The sequence below is a fragment of the Manis pentadactyla genome, chromosome 1 (assembly GCF_030020395.1).
Source record: "Manis pentadactyla isolate mManPen7 chromosome 1, mManPen7.hap1, whole genome shotgun sequence".
Classification (NCBI taxonomy): Eukaryota; Metazoa; Chordata; class Mammalia; order Pholidota; family Manidae; genus Manis; species Manis pentadactyla.
In genome coordinates this window covers 177,659,608-177,684,829 of record NC_080019.1, presented here as the reverse complement: position 1 = coordinate 177,684,829, position 25,222 = coordinate 177,659,608, and the positions used below count along the sequence as shown (strand labels likewise).

The following is a 25,222-nucleotide window of genomic DNA, read 5'->3' as shown; positions in this document are numbered from 1 at the left end:
GGCCTCGCTCTGGCCTCCTGGCCTGCAGAGCTCCAAATGCAGAGACTCTACAGTGGCAACCAAGGCCAGGAGGGAAAAGCCAAGCAAACAGGAGGCTAAGTCGCAGAATATCTGACGTATACCTTGTTCTAGAAGCCATGTTCTATAGGGAGGAGCAGGCGGCTTGGTGACCCAGGTAGCAAGACTGTGCGTCTGACTCAGAGCTGCTATGGAGGGGAAGGAATAGAGAAAGGAAGTTTCTCGCACTCTGAGTATCATTTCCTTAACTTTAAAAGGGGGATATAATTCCTACCTCACAAGATTATTTTGGGGAATAAAATAAGTACTGTGTGTGAAAGCACCTACCTGGCACAATGTAGGTGCTCAATAAATAGAGTTTGAATCTGAAATTTACCTGGGGAAGTTAACAAAGAAATTTAGCAAGTTAGCAATATGACTGCTTAATTCCTTCGGTTTATTTACACACAAGGCTTTAAAAATCATCAAAAGCTATGCTGCCAAGGAAAATATGCTACTTAGTAACCTTAGAATTCACTTAATGTTAACACAGTAGAAGGGTGTCACACTGAAGATGTGGCAGGCATTGTCCCACCATTTTCACTGGGTGGATAAAAGAAGAATGCAGGTTTGGCTTCAAAATAAAAAGGACCCATTGGAGCCCGGACTGCTGCACTGCACACCCCATGGGGCCCAATTCACTTAGACCACAAGCTAGACCACAGCCCCTGGACTGTGCAGCGCACAGCTGGACTGCAGTTCCACCGCCTGAAGGGCTGTCCCATGTCGGGCTGCTTCGGGAAGAACCAAGTTCTCTGTTCAATTTAAGGTGAAGTCACAGTCAGTCAAGGATGGTGAAGACATGATCCTACTCTGGATGGGAGTCTGATTAAGCCTTTCATTCTTTTCTTTTAGATTTATTTATATTTTTAATTTTTTTTAATTTTAGTACCATTAATCTGTAATTACATGAGGAACATTATGTTTACTAGACTCCCCCCATCACCAAGTCCCCCCAACAAACCCCATTACAGTCACTGTCCATCAGCGTAGTAAGATGCTGTAGAATTAGTACTTGTCTTCTCTGTGTTGCACATTGCACAGCCCTCCCCGTGCCCCCCCCCCACATTATACATGCTAATCATAAACCTCCCTTTCTTTCCACCCCCCTTATTCCTCCCTTCCCACCCATCCTCCCCAGTCCCTTTCCCTTTGGTAAATGTTAGTCCATTCTTGGGTTCTGTGTTTCTACTGTTGTTTTGTTCCTTCAGTTTTTTCTTTGTTCTTATACTCCACACATGAGTGAAATCATTTGGTACTTGTCATTCTCCGCCTGGCTATTTCACTGAGCATACTACCCTCTAGCTCCATCCATGTTGTTGCAACTGGTAGGATTTGTTTTCTTCTTATGGCTGAATAATATTTCATTGTGTATATGTACCACATCTTCTTTATCCTTTCATCTATTGATGGACACTTAGGTTGCTTCCAATTTCTTGGCTATTGTAAACAGTGCAGCGATAAACATTGGGGTGCATCTGTCTTTTTCAAACTGGGCTGCTGCATTCTTAGGGCAAATTCCTAGGAGTGGAATTCCTGGGTCAAATGGTATTTCTATTTTGAGCTTTTTGAGGAACCTCCATACTGCTTTCCACAATGGTTGAACTAATTTACATTCCCACCAGCAATGTAGGAGGGTTCCCCTTTCTCCACAACCTCGCCAACATTTGTTGTTGTTTGTCTTTTGGATGGTGGCGATCCTTACTGTGGTGAGGTAATATCTCATTGTGGTTTTAATTTGCATTTCTCTGATGACTAGCGATGCGGAGCATCTTTTCATGTGTCTGTTGGCCATCTGAATTTCTTCTTTGGAGAACTGTCTGTTCAGCTCCTCTGCCCATTTCTTAATTGGATTATTTGCTTTTTGTTTGTTGAAGTGAGTGAGCTGTTTATATATTTTGGATGTCTACCCTTTATCGGATCTGTCATTTATGAATATATTCTCCCATACTATAGGCTGCCTTTTTGTTTTGTTGATGGTGTCCTTTGCTGTACAGAAGCTTTTCAGCTTGATATAGTCCCACTTGTTCATTTTAGCTTGTTTCCCTTGCCCAGAGAGATATGTTCATGAAGAAGTCACTCATGTTTATGTCCAAGAGATTTTTGCCTATGTTTTTTTCTAAGAGTTTTATGGTTTCATGACTTACATTCAGGTCTTTGATCCATTTTGAATTTACTTTTGTGTATGGGGTTAGACAATGATCCAGTTTCATTCTCTTACATGTAGCTGTCCAGTTTTGCCAACACCAGCTGTTGAAGAGGCTGTCATTTCCCCATTGTTTGTCTGTGGCTCCTTTATCATATATTAATTGACCATATATGTTTGGGTTAATGTCTGGAGACTCTATTCTGTTCCACTGGTCTGTGGCTCTGTTCTTGTGCCAGAACCAAATTGTCTTGATTACTGTGGCTTTATAGTAGAGCTTGAAGTTGGGGAGCAAGATTCCCCCCACTTTATTCTTCCTTCTCAGGATTGCTTTAAGCCTCTCATTCTTAATTGGTTTCTGAAACATTTTGGGAGCATCTATTGCACTTAAGGTACAGACCTCAGCCCAGGGATAAAAAAGGAGGAATAAGACACCACCCCTGCCCTAGGGAAGACAGCAGTCCTACCCTCTCAGAAATCCTGTGCCCCTGCAGCAATATAGCATCCTGAGACGGGGATGTCTCCAGCAGCAGCTGAAATCGCATAGCTGTGCCCTCTACCTTTAAGATTTAATGTTATTCTCTTTCCTGAAAATATAAACTTGTTCTTTTTGTCCACAAATTTGATGTCTGTGGTTGTGGACACATAGTTCTAAGTTACCTGATTTAAATTCTCACATTTATTGCTCTCAGGAAAGGTTCATTCCAGTTATGAAGGAGAAGCTGAAGAGAGTCTGACTTCAGTGACATGGATCCTTTTATTTCAGAAAAAGTTGTTAAGAGAAAAAAAACCCTAAAACTTATTTTACAGCTAGATATATCTACTGTCTTCTGTGAAGGATACCAAAATGTTAGTACCTATGTCTAAAAGTAATGAGATACTCTGGGTAAGCTTGGTAGTCATAAAATACCACAAACAGATTTGGATTTTGCACACAGTCTGTGACAGTGTCGTACAGGTCAGTAGGATTTTGAACATCCTTTGCCGGAGGCACAATTAATGACTGATGTCCACGTGTGTAGGTTCCAGTAAGTACTCGCACGTAATACATATGCTTCTTCCCATTTCTGTCTGGTCTAGAGTATGTATCACTGGCAGAATAACTGGCATGGACAGCAAAATACGTTCCCTTTCCATACGCCGTAGCTGTGAAGAGAAAAACAAAACGTTTTTCAGAATTTCAGTTTAGTCTGTAATTTGACGTGTTGACCCTGTGTGCCAAATAATGTTAAACCAATGTTCAGTTCTTCTCATTAAAGACTCAAAAACTTTTAGTGTGTTTTTAATTTCAAAAAACCATTCCTCCACTCCAGAGGGCCAATCAGTCCCTCTGGGATGCAGCACTGACTGTAACCCTGAAGTTCTGGCTGCACCGTGGCCACCAACCTCGGGGAAACACGATGTAATTCACACTGTCCCCTAGCCTGTTTCGGTTCCCGTGGCTGACGCCTCATTCAGAGCAGCCTGTACTCTCTCCCGTACCATTCTTTCCAGCATAACTGCGGTTGAAGCCATTTTGGTTGACATGCGGCACCGAGTCCACATCTGTCCCGTGGAAGAGCTGCCTCTCATTTGTTATGTGGCCATTCTTTGCATCCATGGTCTTTTTCTTTGCCTGGTAGCTATTCCAGAGATCCATATTCTGGATCCTTTCAATCTGCAAATCAATAAGGAAAAATATTCTGTCAGTGCCAAAAGCCCTAGATAAGAGATGACAAATGAAACGAGATGACTATTTTTCATAAATAAAAATTAAAAGAAACAGCAAGTTATATGCCATATGGCTGCTTTCCATATTCTGAAATCTTTTTAGATCCAGTATTTCACACAAACAGGCTTTGGGAAGAATGTGAATTTAATTTTAACATCTTTAAGTACCATACAAGAACAAAAACTGTTTAGGATCTTCAGTCCTTGCTATGTGAACTTGGCCAACCAAGCCTCCCACTGCCTGCTTGTACCTGCATTCTAACTGCTCCTGTTGCTGGTGTCCTCCCTTTGTCACTTGGCCCTCCTCAGTCCTTCTGGTGCGATGGGCTAAGCACTAGAGTGTCTAGTCAAGAAGGAAATTAACCAGTGAAAATCTCTGGCCTAGTTGGAAGAGAGGGCCATGAAGCCTGCTAGGAGGGGATCTGGTTGCAGAACCAAGTGGCCATACTCTTTGGGAAGTGACCTCCAGGGCTGTGGTGGAGACTCATTCCAGGACTCATGAGGAAACAGACAGATCTAGAATCTACAAGAACACTGATTTGGGTTCTGAGAAAAGAAAAATCTAGGCAAGACAGAGCCGGAATGTAGGACATCCTACAACACAACTGGCTATCTTAAAATTCAGTATCATGAAAAATAATTTTTTAAATGCAGCAGTACTGTTATTAAAAGAGCTAAAGGAGACACAATAACCAAATGCAATATGTGAACCCAGAGTTGGGCAGGGGACAGGGCAGGTAAAAGAAAGCTGTTTTGACCAATTGGGAAAGTTTGAATATGGACCTTATATTGGATACTATTGAATCAATGTTAATTTCCTTATATGGGAAAATGGGGGTGTTATTTAGGAGACCATCTTTAATCTTAGGAGATAGGTGCTAAATATTTAGTAGTGCTATGATGTTTGCAACTTACTTTCAGATGCTTCAGCAAAAACAGAGTGGGAGAAAAAGCAAATGGGGCAAAATTGTTGAATCTCAGTGGAAGTTTATGAGCATTAAAAATCTTAGTCACAAGTCCTAACTGTCATGGAGGATGCCAGACCACCCATTCTTCATGTTAGTGTTTTCATAGTAGTAGGTATCTCCACAGAGGTGCCCTAAATAACCCTCGCTCTGCTGTTACCTCTTTCATATGCTGGGATTTCAGGTTAAGATTTTATTTGAGAAAAGGTTCCACTACAAAAAAATAGTGAAATCATTTCTCTGGCCAAGGTCTGCCAAAATACAGCAAGCCTCCAGGGCCCACTGCAGATATGCTGGTCCACTGGACGGTTCTGTTCCATCTGGACTTGGCATTTCATGGGAATGAGTCAGTCAGCCACCACCAGGTGACTGTAATTGGTATTTGGAATGAAACTTACTTGTTATCTCAGAACCAAACCATCAAGGAGCTGAATGCTTGAATCATGTTGTCTTGGTACCTCATATAATTGTTTTTACTCAACTGGTTTACACTGAGGAATTGTTTTAAAAACTGGTATAAAATTTTATATTGAATTTACTCTGAGGATGATTTTGAAGTTGTTTTCTAGTACTGGATTCACGGGCTGAATCTCTTAGCAGTCAATCTTAGTATAGTGAAAACCTGTTGAGTCTCCTGATCACATGGTTTGTGTTTGATGTATGGACATTACGAATCTTGTGGCTGGCTGTTTACTTCTTTGCTTTGTCTCCTGGGAAGCTCAGAGACAAATTTATGGTCCTCCTCTAGTAACTAACTACCTAAGACCTCATGTTACATATTTTTGTGACCTAACAAAACCCTGTATTATCTTATTTTCCATACCTCTCTGTTTCTTTTTATATATTTTTTATCTATTTTTTTATCTGAAGGTATGATATATATCTTCATAGGACACCTCAGATCATTTCTGAATTATTATGTGCTTAACCACATGAGTAAACAGAGTGGTGGCTGTGCAAATAGAGAGTAAGGGAAAATTTGCAAAGAAAGAAAATGCAGGCCTTATTGGCAGATTCATTTTTGTGTGGAAGATACTCAAAGATTTCTAGCTTTATTCAGAAAGTGGTGGAACTGAGGACAGAAATGGGGAAGGAAGGGGAAATGAGGAGATGATGACTTAGGTTTTAGGGAAACTGGTTCAGCAGATAGACATTCAAGTAGAGACGCTTTAGGCAACTGGGATATGTCCTATAGCTTGAGTCAAAGATCCAGACTGGAGATGATCTGGGAGCCAGCAACAGTGAAGTAACATTTGAAGCCAAGCAGAGGAAAAACATTTCCTGATGAAGTGCAGAGACAGAAGATCAAAACATAAGCCCTGTAGATAAAGCTTGGTTTAGGGATTGGGAGGAGAAACAGATACCAATGATAATGAGAGGAAAATTAGTTAAAGAAGGACAAAACATCAATATAATATTACCATAGAAATCAACAGAGAACATAATTTCAAAGGGCAATACTAATGTTTAAAAGTGGAAGATGCCAAAATAAGGGAGATGAACAGATTTACCAAGGAAGTGAACACTGTTGGCCGTGGGGAGGGGGGGGCAGAAGTGCAGAACCCCGATCTGAGGAGCCTCTGCCTGTCACTTTGTGTTGTTTGCTAGTTATCAAGTCCAACTTTGAAGCCATATTCTTTGAATTTTTATTAGCTTGCTCCACAAAGTAAATATGTGTCTTCAGTATTCCAATATATTACAATCTAATATTGTAATAACCAACACAGAATCCCAATCTTCATGTCTCAGTAGTTGTAGTGATATGAATAGAATCTAAAATCTAATGACCATAACATATTCAAACTCTGGGTAAAAAAAAATGTTATGGGAAGTGAATGAAATGTGTTTATCCAGGACTATGATACCACTTATTTCCACATAAGAAAGCCCACGTCAGCAGAGGCTCTTACCTTCTCTATGTTGAAGTCTGGGCAGGTCTGATTAAACTTACTCGCCACAGTGCTGTATTCTGCATGGCCAGGCTGGAGCTCAACCACACAGACATTCTTCTGTTTCATATCACTCCAATGCGCAGGGATCTCAACTGCAAAAGAGGCACTTGAGGACTCCCTCCCACCTGAGAAGGCTGCATAGGCCACATTCCTGAGAAGCTTTGAATAACTGAGTAGCATGTGTTTTTTTATTTTACAGTCTTCTAATTCAACTTGTTCAGGGAAGTTCCTTATCTTTCTAGAAGAATGTTTTCAAAACGTGGTCCACAGACAACCTACATCAGAACCATCTGTAATGCTTGCTAAAAAAACAAACCTGCAGATCCACTGAATCAAATCTGAGGGGTGGAATCTGTGTACCTGCATCTTAACAACTTCCTGAGAACTGTTGGTGTAGTAGAACTCGGCTGTATATTCTGCTCAGTCACTAATCTGTCATAATTTAGTAATTTAGCAATAAATTATTTCCTTACAATGTTTTAAATAGTCACTGTTGTCTTGTTTACAAAGGTGTGCAGTTTTGCCAGAACTCAGCACCACCACAGGCCCACCACGTCCATCCTCCCACAATTTTTCACAGCCTGAAGAGTCATATGGTGGCAGATTTTGCTCTGTTGCAGGTTGTGGTGGCAGCTCTATCTCCTCTCTTGCTAAACAGAATCCCCTCCTTGATTTGCCATTTTCCTAGGGCTGCTCAGAGTCTGAGGAATTTATTCACACTGATCTCACAGGAGATGAAGATAATGGATAGGAAGCCAATCTGCTAGTTTTCAGTGGGGGAGTTACGTGGTTTGAAGGCAGGCATGGCTGTCTGCACAAGACAAGCATTCCCTCCTTGGGGAGCAGAGCCCCTCAAAGGATCCAAAGGCTGCTTCCTGATGTGTGTGCATCAAGGAACCTTAGAGCAAAGGAGGAAGTGACTTCTGGGAGAAGATCCTACAGGCTCCCGGTACTCTCTGTTAGACACAGAGAACACACACTCTCTGACCAGGCTGTCTTCTCCCTTTTGTTCTAGAAAAACTTGGCCACTTTTCTTTAAGCCCATGGCTTCTCTCCTGGCTGAAGCAGACATTACCTCCCCAGCAGAACTGGCTCTGGGAAGCTTGCAAACTGCAGAGATGGGAGCAAATGCAAAGTGTGGTTATTACCATTAAGACAGTCATCCTCAGGCTGTCGGGTATGCTCACGCAGCATCTTCTGGGTCATAATGCAAGCGCCTCAAGCTCAGAGACCAAGGTTTTTATTTTATGCTTGAATTTTTCCTACTTGAATACAATTTTAATGTATGTACGAAACAGGTTAAGCTCAAAGTAGCTGTAAAATAATGGATAACCAGCATGAAAGTTTGACTCACCTTGAGATTTCATGAGGCGCCGAACAGATAAATTGCGTCCCTTTGCACCTGTTGCAGTGTATAATTTCAAGTCCACTGTGTAGCTCTGATGATTAATTTTGATATTAACAGTCTTTCTCTGTTCCTTCTTTGCTTCCTCCAATTGCAAATTGGTTATTTTGTCAAAATTATGAAAAATGTTATTGTCTTCATACTGCCATTCTATAAATTCACTTACACAAGCTGCCCGGGATTCCTGTTCTTTGGCCAGTCTAACTCTCTTGATCATGTTCTCAATGGCATCTCTAGCCTTTATCGCATCTTTAATTCCCCAAACCTCAATCAGAGGTCTTTTATGGTCCAAGAAAATGGTAATATTTAAGTTCCTTTGCAGCTCATTCAATTCCTGAAATTCCTTTTCATCAAAGTCTTTGATACACTCATCTTCACTCGTGTAAGGACATTGTTCCTTTTTAATCAGATCCTGTATCCAGGAGAGGGCATTCTCCACACATGTTTCATTTTCACCACACACCTGAAAAATTGCTGATTCTGTTTTCTTTTCCAAAACCAAAGGATGTTTTTTGGGGGGAGATTGACTTGACAAGCTCAAAAATGCTAAGCAAGAAAAGAAAGGAAGATTATTTTTTTGTCACAATGCTGTACATTACATCCCCAGGACCTATTTATCTTATAATTGGAAGTTGGTACCTTTTGACCACCGTCACCCATTTTGCCCACCTTTCACCCTCCCACCCCCATCTCTGACAACCCCCAATCTGTTCTGAGTTTGTTTTTTAGATTTATATATAAGTGATATCCTACAGTATTTGTCTTGGTCTGATTTATTTCACTTAGCATTATGCTCTCTAGGTCCATCCATGTGGCTGCAAGTGGCAAGGTTTCCTTCTTTTTTTATGGCTGAATAATGTTCCAGTGTGGTGTGTGTGTGTGTGTGTGTGTGTGTGTACACCACATTTTCCTTATCCACTTATTTGTTGATAGACACAGGTTGTATCCATGTCTTGCCTATTGTAATTGATGCTGCAATAGATATGTGTGCAGATATCTTTTTGAGACAGTGATTTCCCAGATATCTTTTTGAGACAGTGATTTCATTTCCTTTGGATAAATACCAGAAGTGGAATTGCTGGATCAGGTAGTAACTCTATTTTAATTTTTTGAGAGACTGCATAATGTTTTCCACAATGGCTGCACCAAGTTAAATTCCTACCAACAGTGCACAAGGGTTCCCTTTGTTCCACATCCTCAGTAACTCTTGTTATTTCTTATGTTTTTGATAATAGCCAATCTATCAGGTGAGGTGATAGCTCATTACAGTTTCAGTTTGCTTTTCCTTGATGATTAATGATGTTGAGCACCTTTTCATGGACCTGTTGGCCATTTGTATGTCTTTGGAAAAAGGTCTATCAGATCTTCTGCCCATTTTTTTAATTGGGCTGTTTGGTTTTTCTATTGAGTTGTCAGAGTTCTTTATATATGTTGGATATTAACCTCCTATCAGGTATATGACTGGCAAATATTTTCTCCCATTCCATAGGTTGCCTTTTCATTTTCTTGATGGGTTCCCTTACTGTATAGAGGCTTTTTCATTTGAGGTTGTCCCAGGTTTATTTTTGCTTTTGCTGTTTGTGCTTTTAGTGTCAAATCCAAAAAATTACTGCCAAGACTAATGTTAAGGAGATTACCCCCTATATTTTCTTCTTCAAGTTTTATGGTTTCAGGTTCAAGTCTTTAATCCACTTTGAGTGGATTTTTGTGTATAGTGTAAGATAGTGGTCCAGTTTCTTCTTTTGCATTTAGCTGTCCTGTGTTTCCAACACCATTTATTTTAGTATATGTGCTGCTGAAGCAAGCACCAAAGACTATTTATTGAAGAAACTATCCTTTCCTCATTGTATATTCTTGGCTCCTCTTTTGTAAATTAATTGACTATACAGATGGTCCCAAATTTATGATGACTTGATTTTTTTACTTTATGATGGTTTGAAAGCAGTATGCATTCAGTAAAAACTGTACTTAAGATATTGAATTTTGACTTTTTCTCAGGTTAGTGATATGCAATATGACACTGTCTTGTGAAGCTGGACAGCAGCAGTGAGCCATAGTTCCCACTTAGTACACAATCATGAGGGTAAACAACTGATATCCTTACAAGCATTCTGTATTCATACAATCATGCTGTTTTGTACCTTCAGTACACTATTTAATAAATTACATGAGATATTCAACATTTTTTTATAAAATAGGTTTTGTGTTAGATGGTTTTGCCCAACTACAGGCTAATGTAAATTTCTGAGCATGTTTAAGGTAGTTGAGACCTGGCTATGATGTTCAGTAGGTTAGGTGTAGTAAGTCCATTTTTTACTTATAATGGTTTTATCAGGACCTAACCCCATTGTAAGTCAAGGACATGTATATGCATGAACTTATTTCTGGTCTCTCTTTTGTTCCATTGATCTATGTATCTCTTTTTATGTGACTACCGCACTGTTTTGATTACTATAGCTTTGTAATATAGTTTGAAATCAGGAAGTGTGATAACTCCAGCTCTTTCTCAAGATTGCTTTGGTTATTCAGAGTGTCTTGTGGTTCCATACAAATTTTGGGATTATTTGTTCTATTTCTGTGAAAAATGCCATTGGAATTCTGAGAGGCATTGCTTTCAATCTGTAGATTGTTTTAGATAGCACATTTTAACAATTCTTTGAACCCATGAGCATGGTATATCTTTCCATTTACTTGTGTCATCTTCAATTTCCTTCATCAGTGTCTTCTAGTTTTCAGTATACAGGACTTTCACCAGCTTGACTAGATTTATTCCTGGTATTTTTTTTTTAGGCAATTGTAAGTAGGATTTTTTTCTTAATTTCTGATAGTTCATTATAGATTATTTCTCATGTGACATCAATATCAGGAATATGCACTTCATAAAAATGCACAACTCACATGCAACTTTAGACATCACAGACTGTTGAGGAAAAACCCGAGATCCTTCTCTTTTTTTCATGCTGGCATAAAACACGTTCAGGAGTTGAGGCAGAAAGATAACAACTTTAACTTTTTTCACAGACTGAGGCACTCTTTTCTGGATAAACTCTTCAATGGCATCAATTATGGCTTCAGCAACCTTATCTGGGTCTTGTTGGGCATTTCCTGAAAAGACAAATAATAAAAATGACTGGGAGTGGGGGGAGTGGAAAATGACTGGGGGTAAAAAAGACCCAACTAGGAAAGGCTGAAGATTAAGTCAATTCTCACAGGATAAATGCCTGCTCCCCATCTCTTTCATCATCATGGACTTAGTTCTAACAGTGCATCAGCAAACGCTTTTGAGGTCCTAGATGCATTGAGTTCCAAGATGTCTGGAAGCCAACAGCCCAACAATGAACAAAAGATCTAGAAACCTAACTTTTGGTGCCTGATGTTCATATCTGCTCTGTTCAACTGATCCCAGCTGAGTTCCTGTGTTACAAAGCACAGTACACCTTTTTTTTTGGCTCACTAATGCCCTCAAAAGATCCATAAAAGCAAAAGATGTTAATCTATGTTGAAATACAATACTTTTTAAAGAGAACAACAATTTTTTTGGCTCAGTTATCACCTGACTTTATGCGTGTATCCTTATTCTCGCAGATGTCTTTAAGGAACTGACTTAAACTAAGCTAATTTTGTAAGACACCTGGAATAATCTATTTGTTATAATCATAATTCTTTGCACACATGTTAGCCATGAGCCTCCAGGTCTTTTCCTCCCACAGCCAGTGACTTTTAGCTGAGTTGCAAGGTTCAAGGTTGCAACCTAAGCAGGTCTTTTCCTATTTTCAGCATGCTGTATCTTTTTTTATTATTATGCTATCATTGATATACCATCTTACGAAGCTTTCACATGAGCAACATTGTGTTACAACATTCACCCGTATTATCAAGTTCCCCCCCCAACTCCATTGCAGTCACTGTCCATCAGCAAAGTAAGATGCTATAGAGTCACTACGTGTCTTCTCTGTGCTATACTGCCTTCCCTGTGCCCCCCTACATTATGTGTGCTAATCATAACAGCATGCTGTATCTTGCTTCTCAAGCCTACTGCCTAGGTAAGATCATAAGGAGTCTATTCAAAAGCACCATGAAAAGCCATGGAGCAGTCCCGTATGACTGGCAACTGGCGAAGTCACACTGCAGGCTGAGAGGGGCAATATAAAAGTTCCCTGGCCAGCTTGGTATGACAGACTAAAGGCCCACTTGGATTATCCTTCTAATGGGGCCCACCATTACTGCAGAAGTTAGAGCAGACCTCTTTGACTTAGCTGGATAAACAATGGGAATGTAGACAAACCCCATATAAACTAACCAACAGGGTTTGTTTATTATTTTGATCAGATGATTAGGGATAGACGGGAATTCTCCTTTGCAAAGTTGTGGTTATTTCATGATATTTGGAAGAATTTAAATGGGAGTGTTCAGTTACCTTTATTCCACTCTCAATAAACAGTTACTGTGTCCCATCATGGGCTAGAGGCTCATCTAGGCACTTAGGACACAGAGGATATGATACATGGCAATGAAGAGATGTCAATCAAATGTGGAAAACTGCTGGGAAGGCTATGCCAGAAAGAACTGTTTAACGGGGGCATAGTGTGTTCGACCTGGAGTGTTTAGGGGAATAAGTCTGTTTTGGAGAAAGATAAATCTGGGGGAGGTGTACAGAAGGCACTGGGGCAGGGAGCCCAAGTCTAGGTGGGAAGCTTTATTAAAAATTTAGGCAAAAGACAAGAGCTGAACAAAAAGAGGTCAGAATGAAGTCAGATGTAGGCACTGAAGAGATCGTTAGGAATTAAGGTCAGCAGGATGTAGTGCCCAACTGGGGGGTCTCCTTGACCCTTTATTCTCCCTTTTGCCACCCACACACTTTCCTGTGTACATCAAGAGTCACATAAGGCAGTTGTTTGTTTACATGTTCGCTTCCCATGGTAGGCTGGGCACTTTCTGTGGACTGGACCCTTTTCTTAGTCATCCTTCTATCCCCAGTGCCTACGCATGGTGCCTAGCACATGGCAGGCACTCAGAGAATATTCCATCAAAATAATTAATAAGCTATAAACACAGAAGTGATCAAGAGCTTATAGTCAATTGAGTCCATGTACAGAGTGATGCTTTTAACCTGATCAGGGACAGAAGAGGAAGGGCAGGTTTGGGAAGGCACTGTTGGTTCAGACAATGAATTGAGTTTGAAATTTGCCCTGAGCTTGAGATGCCTGACTACTCAATTCTCCCCTTAGGCAGGTGTCTTTAAGGACAGGGAGAGGGCTTCCTTTACTGCCAGAAGCTGTCTTGATCACAGTCCCAGTTCAACTCAAAAACACCTCTAAGGGAGAAAGCTCCCCCATCCATTAGTCTAAGGACCAGCTCAGGTGGTGATAGAGACTGGTAAAGAAGGCAAGCAAGGAGAATCTGCTAGCCTTGATTTATTTGTGCAGACCAGCAATACGACCAGGTCAACAGGTCTGCAGTGACTCAGAAACACTCAAACAAGTGCACATACTTATACAGAAGAAAAACAGCCTCATCTCTTGTTTCTTCTTTCACTCCTCCAGGGCCTCCTCTGGGAAGGTCTGGGCTACCCCTAGGCTGCCTGCTTTCTTGGCCCAAAGCTAAGGTAGAAACACAAGACCAGAGCTCAGAGGAAAAAGCGGATGGAGACAGAGACTGGGAAGTCATTAGGGAGTGTCCATTAAATATAGATAGATGATCCAGTTTCTTCCTGTAGATGATTTGGAAGAAAAAAAACGTATTCAGAAAAAGCCACTGACATCCATGCTAAAAATAGCTCTTCTCCTGAACTGTTGCCACATGGAGTTTAGATAGTCTCTGTGAGATCCACCTGGGAGAAGAATAAATCAGTTAGCTAAGAACAGTGTAAGCTGGCTTCAGTAGCACCATATGGTTATGACTTTGAGTATACAGCAAAAGTTAGGACCCCAGCTGAAATGGAACGATTTCTCGATGAATTTACAAAAGGAAAAGACCAGGTTGAGACAGCAGTAAGTCAAATGCCTTCTACAAGGACAAATCACTTTGAAGACAAGATTAAATCAGGAAGCCTTGGATGACTGTTTGGAAAGGATTAATCAAGAACTGGGTTCAGTTTGCATGACATTAAAGAAATTTGTTTCGCACACCTCTGTGAGTCTTTGAGATTTGTAGCCATTAAATTTTGAGACATTTTTGTTTGCACTAATGTATAATTAGGTACTCAGAGAAGGCAAACTATTTTGTACTGTTTATAAGCTTTGAAACAGTTTTATAATCATGCTCTTCTTCACGTTTGCTATTTTATACTTCAGATGGTCACATATTTTCAAGATATTTTTGTTATGCTCAGGAATCTCTTGGATATTTTACTGCTTAAAAAGTATTATTTTAAAATAGTATATGTCTCCAATTTATATCAAGAATCAGGAAATGTAAACGGGAGACAGCATATTTATAAACAAATAGTGTTACCCTTTAACAATGAGCTTTGCACATCAATTTTATAAACTTGTTATACATTATGAAAGAAAGATAAATGAGGAGATGGGATTAAAGATGGCGGCATGAGAGGAGAGACAGAGACTTCCTCCTAAAACTGGATACAATTAGAAAATTTAATTGTCGCAACTAATCCTGAGAGAGCAACAGGAAAGAGGATGGCATCAGACTGCACATACCTGTAGAAAAGAGCAGACCTCAGCGAAGGGGGTAACGTACCAGAGCTGTGTCTCCGTGGGACCCGAGCCCCCCCCCACCCCAGCCCACAGGCGGGAGGAAGACAAACGGAGCAGGGAGGGAGTGGAAGGCTTGGGACTGCTGAATACCTAGCTCCGGAGATCTGCTCTGGGAGCACAAACCTACATTTCATGGTGCTTTCATGAGACTCGCATGACTACTGGGTCGGAAAGATAATACAGGCAGAGTTCCTGGGGAGACTGGGATTCTGGCTGCTTGTGGAAAGCAGGGATCCATATACAGCTGCTCTGGGACAAAAACATACCTGTGTGACCGGTGCACTGGCTCAGGCAGTGGAGACAGGCACAGCAGCCAGGAGGCGGGGAACAGCTCTTTCCTCCCCCCAGGTACCAGTACCGCTCCCCTGCGACCCCCGACATTGCTTCAGGGGCTCAGCAGCTCCAGAATAGAGTTTCTGGACACTAGAGGGTGCCATATACAAACATGAAATGGCAAAGGACCCTAGTCCAGAGTAAAATTACTAATACAACTCCTGAGAAAGATTTAAATGATATGGACCTCGTGACTCTTCCTGAAAGGGAGTTCAAAATAAAAATCATCAACATTCTAATGGAGGTACAGAAAGACACCCAAGAACTCAGGAATGAATTCAGGTCGGAGATCCAATCATTAAAGAACAGGATGGAGGGTATTAAAAGCAGGTTGGATACGGTGGAGGAGACAATAAATGAAATAGAAACTAGAGAAGAGGAATACAAAGAAGCTGAGGCACAGAGAGAAAAAAGGATCTCTAAAAATGAAAGAATATTGAGAGAACTGTGTGACCAATCCAAGTGGAACAACATTCGCCTTATAGGGATACCAGAAGAAGAAGAGAGAGAAAGGGATAGAAAGTGTCTTTGAGGAGGTAGTTGCTGAAAACTACCCCAATCTGGGGAAGGAGATAGTCTCTCAGGCCATGGAGATCCACAGATTCCCCCAACACAAGGGACCCAAGGAAGACAACAGCAAGACACATAGTAATTAAAATGGGAAAGATCAAGGATAAGGACAGACTGTTAAAAGCAGCCAGAGACAGAAATAAGATCACATACAAAGGAAAGCCCATCAGACTAACAGCAGGCTTCTCAGCAGAAACCTTACAGGCCAGAAGGGAGTGGCATGATGTATTTAATGCCGTGAAGCAGAAGGGCCTGGAACCAAGATTACTTTATCCGGCGAGATTATCATTTAAATTTGAAGGAGGGATTAAACAATTTCCAGATAAGCAAAAGCTGAGAGAGTTTACCTCCCACAAACCATCTCTGCAGTCTATTTTGGAGGGACTGCTATAGATGGAAGTGTTCCTAGGGTTGGATAGCTGTCACCAGAGGTAGTTAAACCATTGTAGGGAGGGTGGAGCAGCTGATTGTAAGGCAAATGCAAAACTGAATTGACTATCCCCAAAGTCAATCAAGGGATAGACAAAAAGTACAGAATTTGATATCTAATATATAAAGAATGAAGGAAGAAGAAAAAGGAGGAGAAATAGAAAAGAACCTTTAGATTGTGTTTGTAACAGCACACTAAGTGAGTTAAGTTAGACTCTTAGATAGTAAGGAAAGTAACATGGAACCTTTGGTAACCACAAATCTAAAGCCTGAAATGGCAATAAGTACATACCTATCAATAATCACCCTAAATGTCAATGGACTGAATGCACCAATCAAAAGACATAGAGTCACTGAAAGGATAAAAAAACAAGACCCATCTATATGCTGCTTACAAGAGACTCACCTCAAACCCAAACACATGCACAGACTACAAGTCAAGGAATGGAAAAAGATATTTCATGCAAACAATAGGGAGAAGAAAGCAGGTGTTGCAGTACTAGTATCAGACAAAATAGACTTCAAAACAAAGAAAGTAACAAGAGATAAAGAAGGACATTACATAATGATAAAGGGCTCAGTCCAACAAGAGGATATAACCATTCTAAACATATATGCACCCAACACAGGAGCACCAGCATATGTGAAACAAATACTAACAGAATTAAAGGAGGAAATAGAATGCAATGCATTCATTTTAGGAGACTTCAACACACCATTCACTCCAAAGGATAGATCCACCAGACAGAAAATAAGTAAGGACACAGAGGCACTGAACAACACACTAGAACAGATGGACCTAATAGACATCTATAGAACTCTACACCCAAAAGCAACAGGATACACATTCTTCACAAGTGCACATGGAACATTTTCCAGAATAGACCACATACTAGGCCACAAAAAGAGCCTCAGTAAATTCAAAAACATTGAAATTCTACCAACCAACTTTTGAAACCACAAAGGTATAAAACTAGAAATAAATTGTACAAAGAAAGTAAAAAGGCTCACAAACACATGGAGGCTTAACAACACGCTTCTAAATCATCAGTTGATCAACGACCAAATTAAAATGGCGATCCAGCAATATATGGAAATAAATAACAACAACAACACAAAGCCCCAACTTCTGTGGGACGCAGCAAAAGCAGTCTTAAGAGGAAAGTATATAGCAATCCAGGCATATTTAAAGAAGGAAGAACAAACCCAAATGAATAGTCTAACGTCACAATTATTGAAATTGGAAAAAGAAGAACAGATGAGGCCTAAAGTCAGCAGAAGGAGGGACATAATAAAGATCAGAGAAGAAATAAACAAAATTGAGAAGAATAAAACAATAGAAAAAAATCAATGAAACCAAGAGTTGGTTCTTTGAGAAAATAAACAAAATAGATAAGCCTCTAGCCAGACTTATTAAGAGAAAAAGAGAATCAACACACATTAACAGAATCAGAAACGAGAAAGGAAACATCATGACGGACCCAACAGAAATATAAAGAATTATTAGAGACTACTATGAAAACCTATATGCTAAGAAGCTGGAAAACCTAGAAGAAATGGACAACTTGCTAGAAAAATACAACCTTCCAAGACTGACCAAGGAAGAAACACAAAATCTAAACAAACGAATTACCAGCAAAGAAATTGAAGTGGTAATCAAAAAACTACCCAAGAAAAAAAACCCCAGGCCAAATGGATTTACCTCCAAATTTTATCAGACATACAGAGAAGATATAATACCCATTCTCCTTAAAGTTTTCCAAAAAACGGAAGAGGAGGGAATATTCCCAAACTCATTCTATGAAGCCAACATCACCCTAATACCAAAACCAGGCAAAGACCCCACCAAAAAAGGAAATTACAGACCAATATCCCTGAAGAACATAGATGAAAAAATAATAAAATATTAGCAAACTGAATTCAAAAATGTATCAAAAGTATCATACACCATGACCAAGTGGGATTCATCCCAGGGATGCAGGATGGTACAACATTTGAAAATCCATCAACATCATCCACCACATCAACAAAAAGAAAGACAAAAACCACATGACCATCTCCATAGATGCTGAAAAAGCATTTGACAAAATTCAACATCCATTCATGATAAAAACTCTCAGCAAAATGGGTATAGAGGGAAAGTACCTCAACATAATAAAGGCCATATATGATAAACCCACAGCTAACATCATATTGAACAGCGAGAAGCTGAAAGCTTTTCCTCTGTGATCGGGAACAAGACAGGGATGCCCACTATCCCCACTGTAATTTAACATAGTACTGGAGGTCCTAGCCATGGCAATTAGACAAGACAAAGAAATACAAGGAATTCAGATTGGTAAAGAAGAAGTTAAACTGTCACTATTTGCAGATGACATGATATTGTACATAAAAAACCCTAAAGACTCCACTCCAAAACTACTAGAACTGATATCAGAATACAGCAAAGTTGCAGGATACAAAATTAACACACAGAAATCTGTGGCTTTCCTCTACACTAACAATGAACCAACAGAAAGAGAAATCAGGAAAACAACTCCATTCACAATTGCATCAAAAAGAACAAAATACCTAGGAATAAACCTAACCAAAGAAGTGAAAGACCTATACCCTGAAAACTATAAGACACTCTTAAGAGGATTTAAAGAGGACACTAACAAATGGAAACTCATCCCATGCTCTTGGCTAGGAAGAATTAATATCATCAAAATGGCCATCCTGCCCAAAGCAATATACAGATTTGATGCAATCCCTATCAAATTACCAACAACACTCTCCAACGAATTGGAACAAATAGTTCAAAAATTCATAAGGAAACACCAAAGACCCTGAATAGCCAAAGCAATCCTGAGAAAGAAGAATAAAGTAGGGGGGATCTCACTCCCCAACTTCAAGCTCTACTACAAAGCCATAGTAATCAAGACAATTTGGTACTGGCACAAGAACAGAGCCACAGCCCAGTGGAATAGATCAGAGACTCCAGACATTAACCCAAACATATATGGTCAATTAATATTTGATAAAGGAGCCATGGACATACTATGGGGAAATGACAGTCTCTTCAACAGATGGTGCTGGCAAAACTGGACAGCTACATGTAAGAGAATGAAACTGGATCACTGTCTAACCCCATACACAAAGATAAATTCAGAATGGATCAAAGACCTGAATGTAAGTCATGAAACCATAAAACTCTTAGAAAAAAACATAGGCAAAAATCTCTTGAACATAAACATTAGCAACTTCTTCATGAACATATCTCCCCGGGCAAGGAAAACAAAAGCAAAAATGAACAAGTGGGACTATATCAAGCCGAAAACCTTCTGCACAGCAAAGGACACTATCAATAGAACAAAAAGGTACCCTACAGTATGGGAGAATACATTCGTAAATGACAGATCCGATAAAGGCTTGACATCCAAAATATATAAAGAGCTCACACACCTCAACAAACAAAAAGCAAATAATCCAATTAAGAAATGGGCAGAGGAGCTGAACAGACAGTTCTCTAAAGAAGAAATTCAGATGGCCAACAGACACATGAAAAGATGCTCCACATCACTAGTTATCAGAGAAATGCAAATTAAAACTACAATGAGATATCACCTCACACCAGTAAGGACGGCTACCATCCAAAAGACAAACAACAACAAATGTTGGCGAGGCTGTGGAGAAAGGGGAACCCTCCTACACTGCTGGTGGGAATGTAAATTAGTTCAACCATTGTGGAAAGCAGTATGGAGGTTCCTCAAAAAGCTCAAAATAGAAATACCATTTGACCCAGGAATTCCACTTCTAGGAATTTACCCTAAGAATGCAGCATTCCAGTTTGAAAAAGACAGATGCACCCCTATGTTTATTGCAGCACTATTTACAATAGCTAAGAAATGGAAGCAACCTAAGTGTCCATCAGTAGATGAATGGATAAAGAAGATGTGGTACATATACACAATGGAATATTATTCAGCCGTAAGAAGAAAACAAATCCTACAATTTGCAACAACATGGATGGAGGTAGAGGGTATTATACTCCGTGAAATAAACCAGGCGGAGAAAGACAAGTACCAAATGATTTCACTCATATGTGTAGTATAAGAACAAAGGAAAACTGAAGGAACAAAACAGCAGCAGAATCACAGAACCCAGGAATGGAGTAACAGTTACCAAAGGGAAAGAGACTGGGGAGAATGGGAGGGTAGGAAGGGTTAAGGGTGGGGAAGAAGAAAGGGGGTATTATGATTAGCATGTATAATGTGGGGGGTGGGGGAAAGGGGAGGGCTGTGCAACACAGAGAAGACAAGTAGTGATTCTACAACATCTTACTATGCTGATGGACAGTGACTTTAATGGGGTTTGTGGGGGGGAGTTGGAGTAGGGGAAAAAAAAGATCAAAGAACATTTTAAACTGTTTAGAAGCCTTTCCATCAGTCTCAGGTTAAATAAATGTTTACATTTAAAAAAAAAGATAAATGATAGATAGATACATGAATATATATACAGATAAACAAACAGATAATACATTGGCTAATCTGCTAGGACTAGATAAAACTACAAAGGGAAGGAAAACATAAAGGAACTATAAAATTTACTTTTAGATATAGAAAGCAGACATAGCATTCCATGTGGGAACATTAAGAGAAATTGTAGAAACTTAGAAAAACCAAATATGGGACAGAGGATTAGAAGAAAGTCCAGAAAGTGAACAGCTCATTAATGCTAAGTTTTTGGAGGGCCTAGAATGCCATTGTGAGATGCTCGTACTTCCTGAGCAGAATCTGATGGAGTGATGGGTCCATGGCTGAGTGCTCTCTCTCTAAGGGTAAGTGGACATCCAGGAATTTAGACTCGACAGCCAAAGTCTACAAACCTGTCCCAATGGCTGGGAGACAGATGGATGAGTAATTCCGTTTTTCACACTCTTGCAAAACATAGGATATCGATCTCTTGACATCATTTCCACCAACGACATGAATAATATTCTTGCACTTCAGTAACCCTCCTTGGGTAATTATATAGTCACATTTCCCCTGTTGAGCTGGGAAACACGTGACAAAAAAATACGTTAGAGGCTGAACCCCCTCTTTGTTTAGAAAGCAAAATGTTTGGGATGGCAAATAAAGCATTTAACGTGAATAGGAAACTCCTAAAATATCTTCAATGACTCTTTTCTTGCTTACTACCCCTTTTTAACTGAGAGATTACTTTTCACATCTAATTCTCTGTGATTTGAATTGTTTTGCCAAATGTATGATTTTAAGATTCACAGGTTGTCTCCTCAATCCCAAGATTTTCCCCAGCCTCTCCACAGCCTCGCATATTCAGCCTTCCACTTACAATTTAGGACCAAAAAATAACGTGTCTTACTTTGGTGAGAGCATTCCATTTCCACATTTTGGCCAGCACATTCTAAAATTGCTTTGGAGACCCCTACAGGAGAAAATCAAGATGATGACAAACATGAATAAAAAATCAGTACAGTACATTTTCATTAAAATGATTGCCTCATTATCTAAACGTTTCCCCATCATCAGAGGAATCCTGTAGCCTGGGTATTTCTGATAAAAAAGAAGAAACATTCATAAAACAATTGTTACCAATTATTAGAAACCATGTCAGAATAATTTTTACATTATTCAGTATGAATAAACCAACAGTTAAATATTATGCTCGTCAAAATCCTCAGTAAAGTACCTGCTTTGAGATTAAATGACTTTGATGTTGAATTTACGATCACATCTGCCTCTTCTCTGGTGATATCTCCAGAGGCCACCTGAAAGGTGATGGGTCCAATCTTCATTTCACGCATTCCTAAATCAGGGCTAGAAACAGCCCCATAGAAACCTGAGAAGAAAAAAATGGAGTCAATAACCAAGTCAGTTATTGCAAGAATGGCTCAGGTCTCCTGCCCCTCACATGTGCCCGTCTTGTACTTCCCCCTGCCTGTGATCCCTGGCTCTTGACCTGGCCCTGAGTCTCAGCCTCTATGGTCTGCTTCTGAAAAAGAATTATAAACTCTAATACATATCAAACATGGACTTGTGCTGCTGGCCATGGTGAAGGCAGCCCACTAGAGCCTATGTCTCCCACTGATTACAACTAAAAACACAGGACAAGTACAGAAAGCCACTGACAACTGAAAAGTAAATAGCAGGCAGACTGGGGAAGGGAGCCAAAACTTGAAGAAGCAGCCTGTACAGGGGAGGGTTGCCCACTTTGTTTGGTTTTGAAATTTCTCCTCTTTTCTCTCCCAATGCTGGCTCAAATGTGGCCCTAGCAGCAGAACCACACAAGCAAAGCCCTCAGAGATGCCCTGTCCCTGTGGCCAAAGAGTGGCCCCCTACGTGCCAAAGAGTGTGAGAGGCAATCCTCATTACTGGGAATGTTCTTCCTCTGGCACTCCAGGCCCTGCCCCAAGGTGACTCAGTGGCAGAACTCCAGAGTGGCACCAACAGGGTGCAAAGAGACATTCTGTATTTTTGTCCAGAAGAATCAGGAAAAAGGAACCTTTGGCCTAAAAAGTGTATATGTATGTGTACGCGCAATCCCTGTTTCTCTCTCTCTTTTCTCTCTGCACTTTGCCCAAGGGTAACCCTGATCACACAACACTAGGAGGCAACAGAACAGGTAGCTTAAACTCGGAGAAAGGCCAGTCGCTCTGACAAGAGAACCTAGGAAATGTGCTCCTGAGAGCTGGAGTGTAAGAGGAATCCTAGGGAGGTGAGAGCTGGAGAAGGTGATTCCCTACTGTGTGTATGAGCTGGAATGAATCCTGAGCTCACCCAGAGCTGTGGGGGGACAGACCCGAGGCAGCAGAGCAAAGGCTTGAGAACTGAATTAACATCAGAACTGCTACCCAGTAAGGTGAGACCGAACTTTCAGACTGAACTGAATTGACTGATTGCCTGCTAAAGCAAACGAACAAAACAGCCACTGTTTTCTGCAGGAGTTTAAGGGGGCACAATGTAATACTTAAAATGCCCAGTCTGTAATCCAAAATTGCTTGTCATACAAAGAATGAGTAAAATGTGAACAAATCTCAAGGATAAAGACGATTGATAAAAATGCTAATCTCAAGATGATCCAGATGTTGGAATTATCCAAGACTTTTAAGGTTCTACTGTAACTATCTTCCCTGAGAGTCAAAGTAAACACAGCTGAATGCATGAGATGATCTGGAATGAATGAACAAAGAAAGAGTCTCTGCAGAGAAACATAAACTATAAAAAGAGAATCCAGTGGGCATTTTAGACTTAAGAATATAGTATCTGAAATTAAAAATTCACTGGATGGGCAGAGAAGTAGGCAGAGAAAAGAGTCAGTGAACTTGGAGGTTGATCAATAAAAGTTATCCAATCTGAAAAATACAGAGAAAAATAGTTGAAAAAAAAATAGAACAGATCACTGGGACCTTTGGGACTTGATCAAAAGGCCCAACATTCATGTTACTGAAGCACCAGGAGACGAGAGACACCAGCACAGGAAAAAGATTGAAGAAATGACTGAAAAGTCCCCAAATTTGTTGAAAGACATACATATTCGATTCAAGAAGCCGCTGCTGAGGCTTAACGCAGGAGGAACTCAATACAGCAACACCACATTTGACAGAGGGGAAGCACTGGGCTGGTATTTTCCCTTTGAACGTGTCTGTTTCTGAAAATACATCACATCGTCCTTAGACAGTCGTAGCCTCATCACTACTTAAAACCCACTGTACAGATTCCATAACAGCGTGCCTACGCTTTCACTTCAGATCACATAAACATGGCCAGTGTCTTTCAAGCTCAGGTGTATGGAGAATAATTTAGTATCTTCTTTATCACAAATTCATTTTTTTATGAAAGTCATCCTACCATCTTTCACCTATCATTGAATTGTTATTTAGCAATAGAAATAACTTCCCAATTTAAAAGCTTTACTGAACCTTGTGCATCTTCAGCCTGGGGAGTTTTGTCACTGATGACATTTCCATTACTCCTTCGGGCAAATTCATATGAAAATGCCTGGAAATACAAAGACAGGTTTGACCATGACAATCCTAGGGTAAATGAATGAATTTGATGCATCAGGGCTTTTGATGTTGCATGCACATATATTCAAGAGAGAACAACTCTGAAAGTCTTATTTATTTTCATTATAGAGTTTTCAAGTCACAAAAATAATTATGTTTCTACATGCATCATGTGAAAACTGCCAAGATGTGAACAAAGATATAAATACAAGGCTATTCATTACCGGCTATTTATAATAGACAAACTGTTTTAGAACACTTAGCAGTTGTTAAAAATCCCATTTTCAAAGAATAGAAGAGTCTTTGAAAGAGGAAATGCTTATTTCATACTATTAAATGAAAGAAGAATGATATTGTCACATTATATAATCCCACTCTTAAAAGCACATATGTATAAAACTAAAATGAAATAAACTAAAAGAATTTCTGCCTTTTGTTGTGTTCAAAGTCTCTGTAATGAACATGTATTATTTTCATAATCAGGAAGAGCAAACAACTTGCCAGTTATAAACAATACAGTGTTAAGAGAAAGATAATCACAAGGACCCCAACACTTCAGTTTTTAGCTGCTGCTTTGTACCAGCAGAGGAATGGCCAGGGGAGTGGTGCTTTGGGGAATGGAGGTGTGTGTGTGTCATCTAGGGTCAGTGAGCCTGGAATTCCGTTTCTTTGCCTGGTGGTGAAACCCCCACATCATCACTTTCTCCCTTCTTGTAAACAAGCAGAATTTTCTTGGGAAAAAAACAAGTAACTTCTTGGCTAAAAGGCTGATATAAGGGAAGATGGACCAGGAGAGAGTGCAGAGCCAGGGCCTCAGGCCCACAGGCCTCCAGGGCCCAAGGCAAGTAAGCTACACATGAAAGGTGAACGGGTTTGACTCTAGAGAACCACAGGGCACCAGCCTCTCAGGCACAGCAAACTGTTCACGCTG

General features: G+C 40.1%; 2 protein-coding genes across 4 annotated transcripts in view; one reads left to right on the top strand and one right to left on the bottom strand.

Annotated features, from left to right (window-relative positions):
• Window positions 1-7,406, top strand: part of HSPBAP1 (HSPB1 associated protein 1) — a 73,032-nt gene extending 65,626 nt beyond the window's left edge. The window contains exon 10 of one of the 2 annotated variants that reach the window (XR_005024441.2): window positions 7,030-7,168. Coding sequence is in view for 1 of the 2 variants with exons in the window: in XM_036883488.2 (XP_036739383.2) it covers window positions 7,030-7,161 (132 nt within the window). In the remaining variant the exon portion in view is untranslated. Of the gene's footprint in view, window positions 1-7,029 lie in introns of both variants that reach the window. The other variant, XM_036883488.2, reaches the window with a different exon arrangement.
• PARP14 (poly(ADP-ribose) polymerase family member 14) overlaps window positions 2,942-25,222 on the bottom strand; it is a 58,007-nt gene continuing 35,726 nt past the window's right edge. Inside the window, exons 9-17 of one of the 2 annotated variants that reach the window (XM_036883487.2) lie at window positions 24,205-24,283; window positions 21,975-22,124; window positions 21,648-21,710; window positions 21,151-21,318; window positions 11,134-11,340; window positions 8,185-8,781; window positions 6,789-6,922; window positions 3,686-3,860; window positions 2,942-3,349 (exon numbers count right to left, since the gene is read on the bottom strand). In XM_036883487.2, the coding sequence (XP_036739382.2) occupies window positions 3,054-3,349; window positions 3,686-3,860; window positions 6,789-6,922; window positions 8,185-8,781; window positions 11,134-11,340; window positions 21,151-21,318; window positions 21,648-21,710; window positions 21,975-22,124; window positions 24,205-24,283 (1,869 nt within the window). In that variant the 3' untranslated portion in view covers window positions 2,942-3,053. Of the gene's footprint in view, window positions 3,350-3,685; window positions 3,861-4,164; window positions 4,257-6,788; window positions 6,923-8,184; window positions 8,782-11,133; window positions 11,341-21,150; window positions 21,319-21,647; window positions 21,711-21,974; window positions 22,125-24,204; window positions 24,284-25,222 lie in introns of those variants that run through there. The other variant, XR_005024439.2, reaches the window with a different exon arrangement.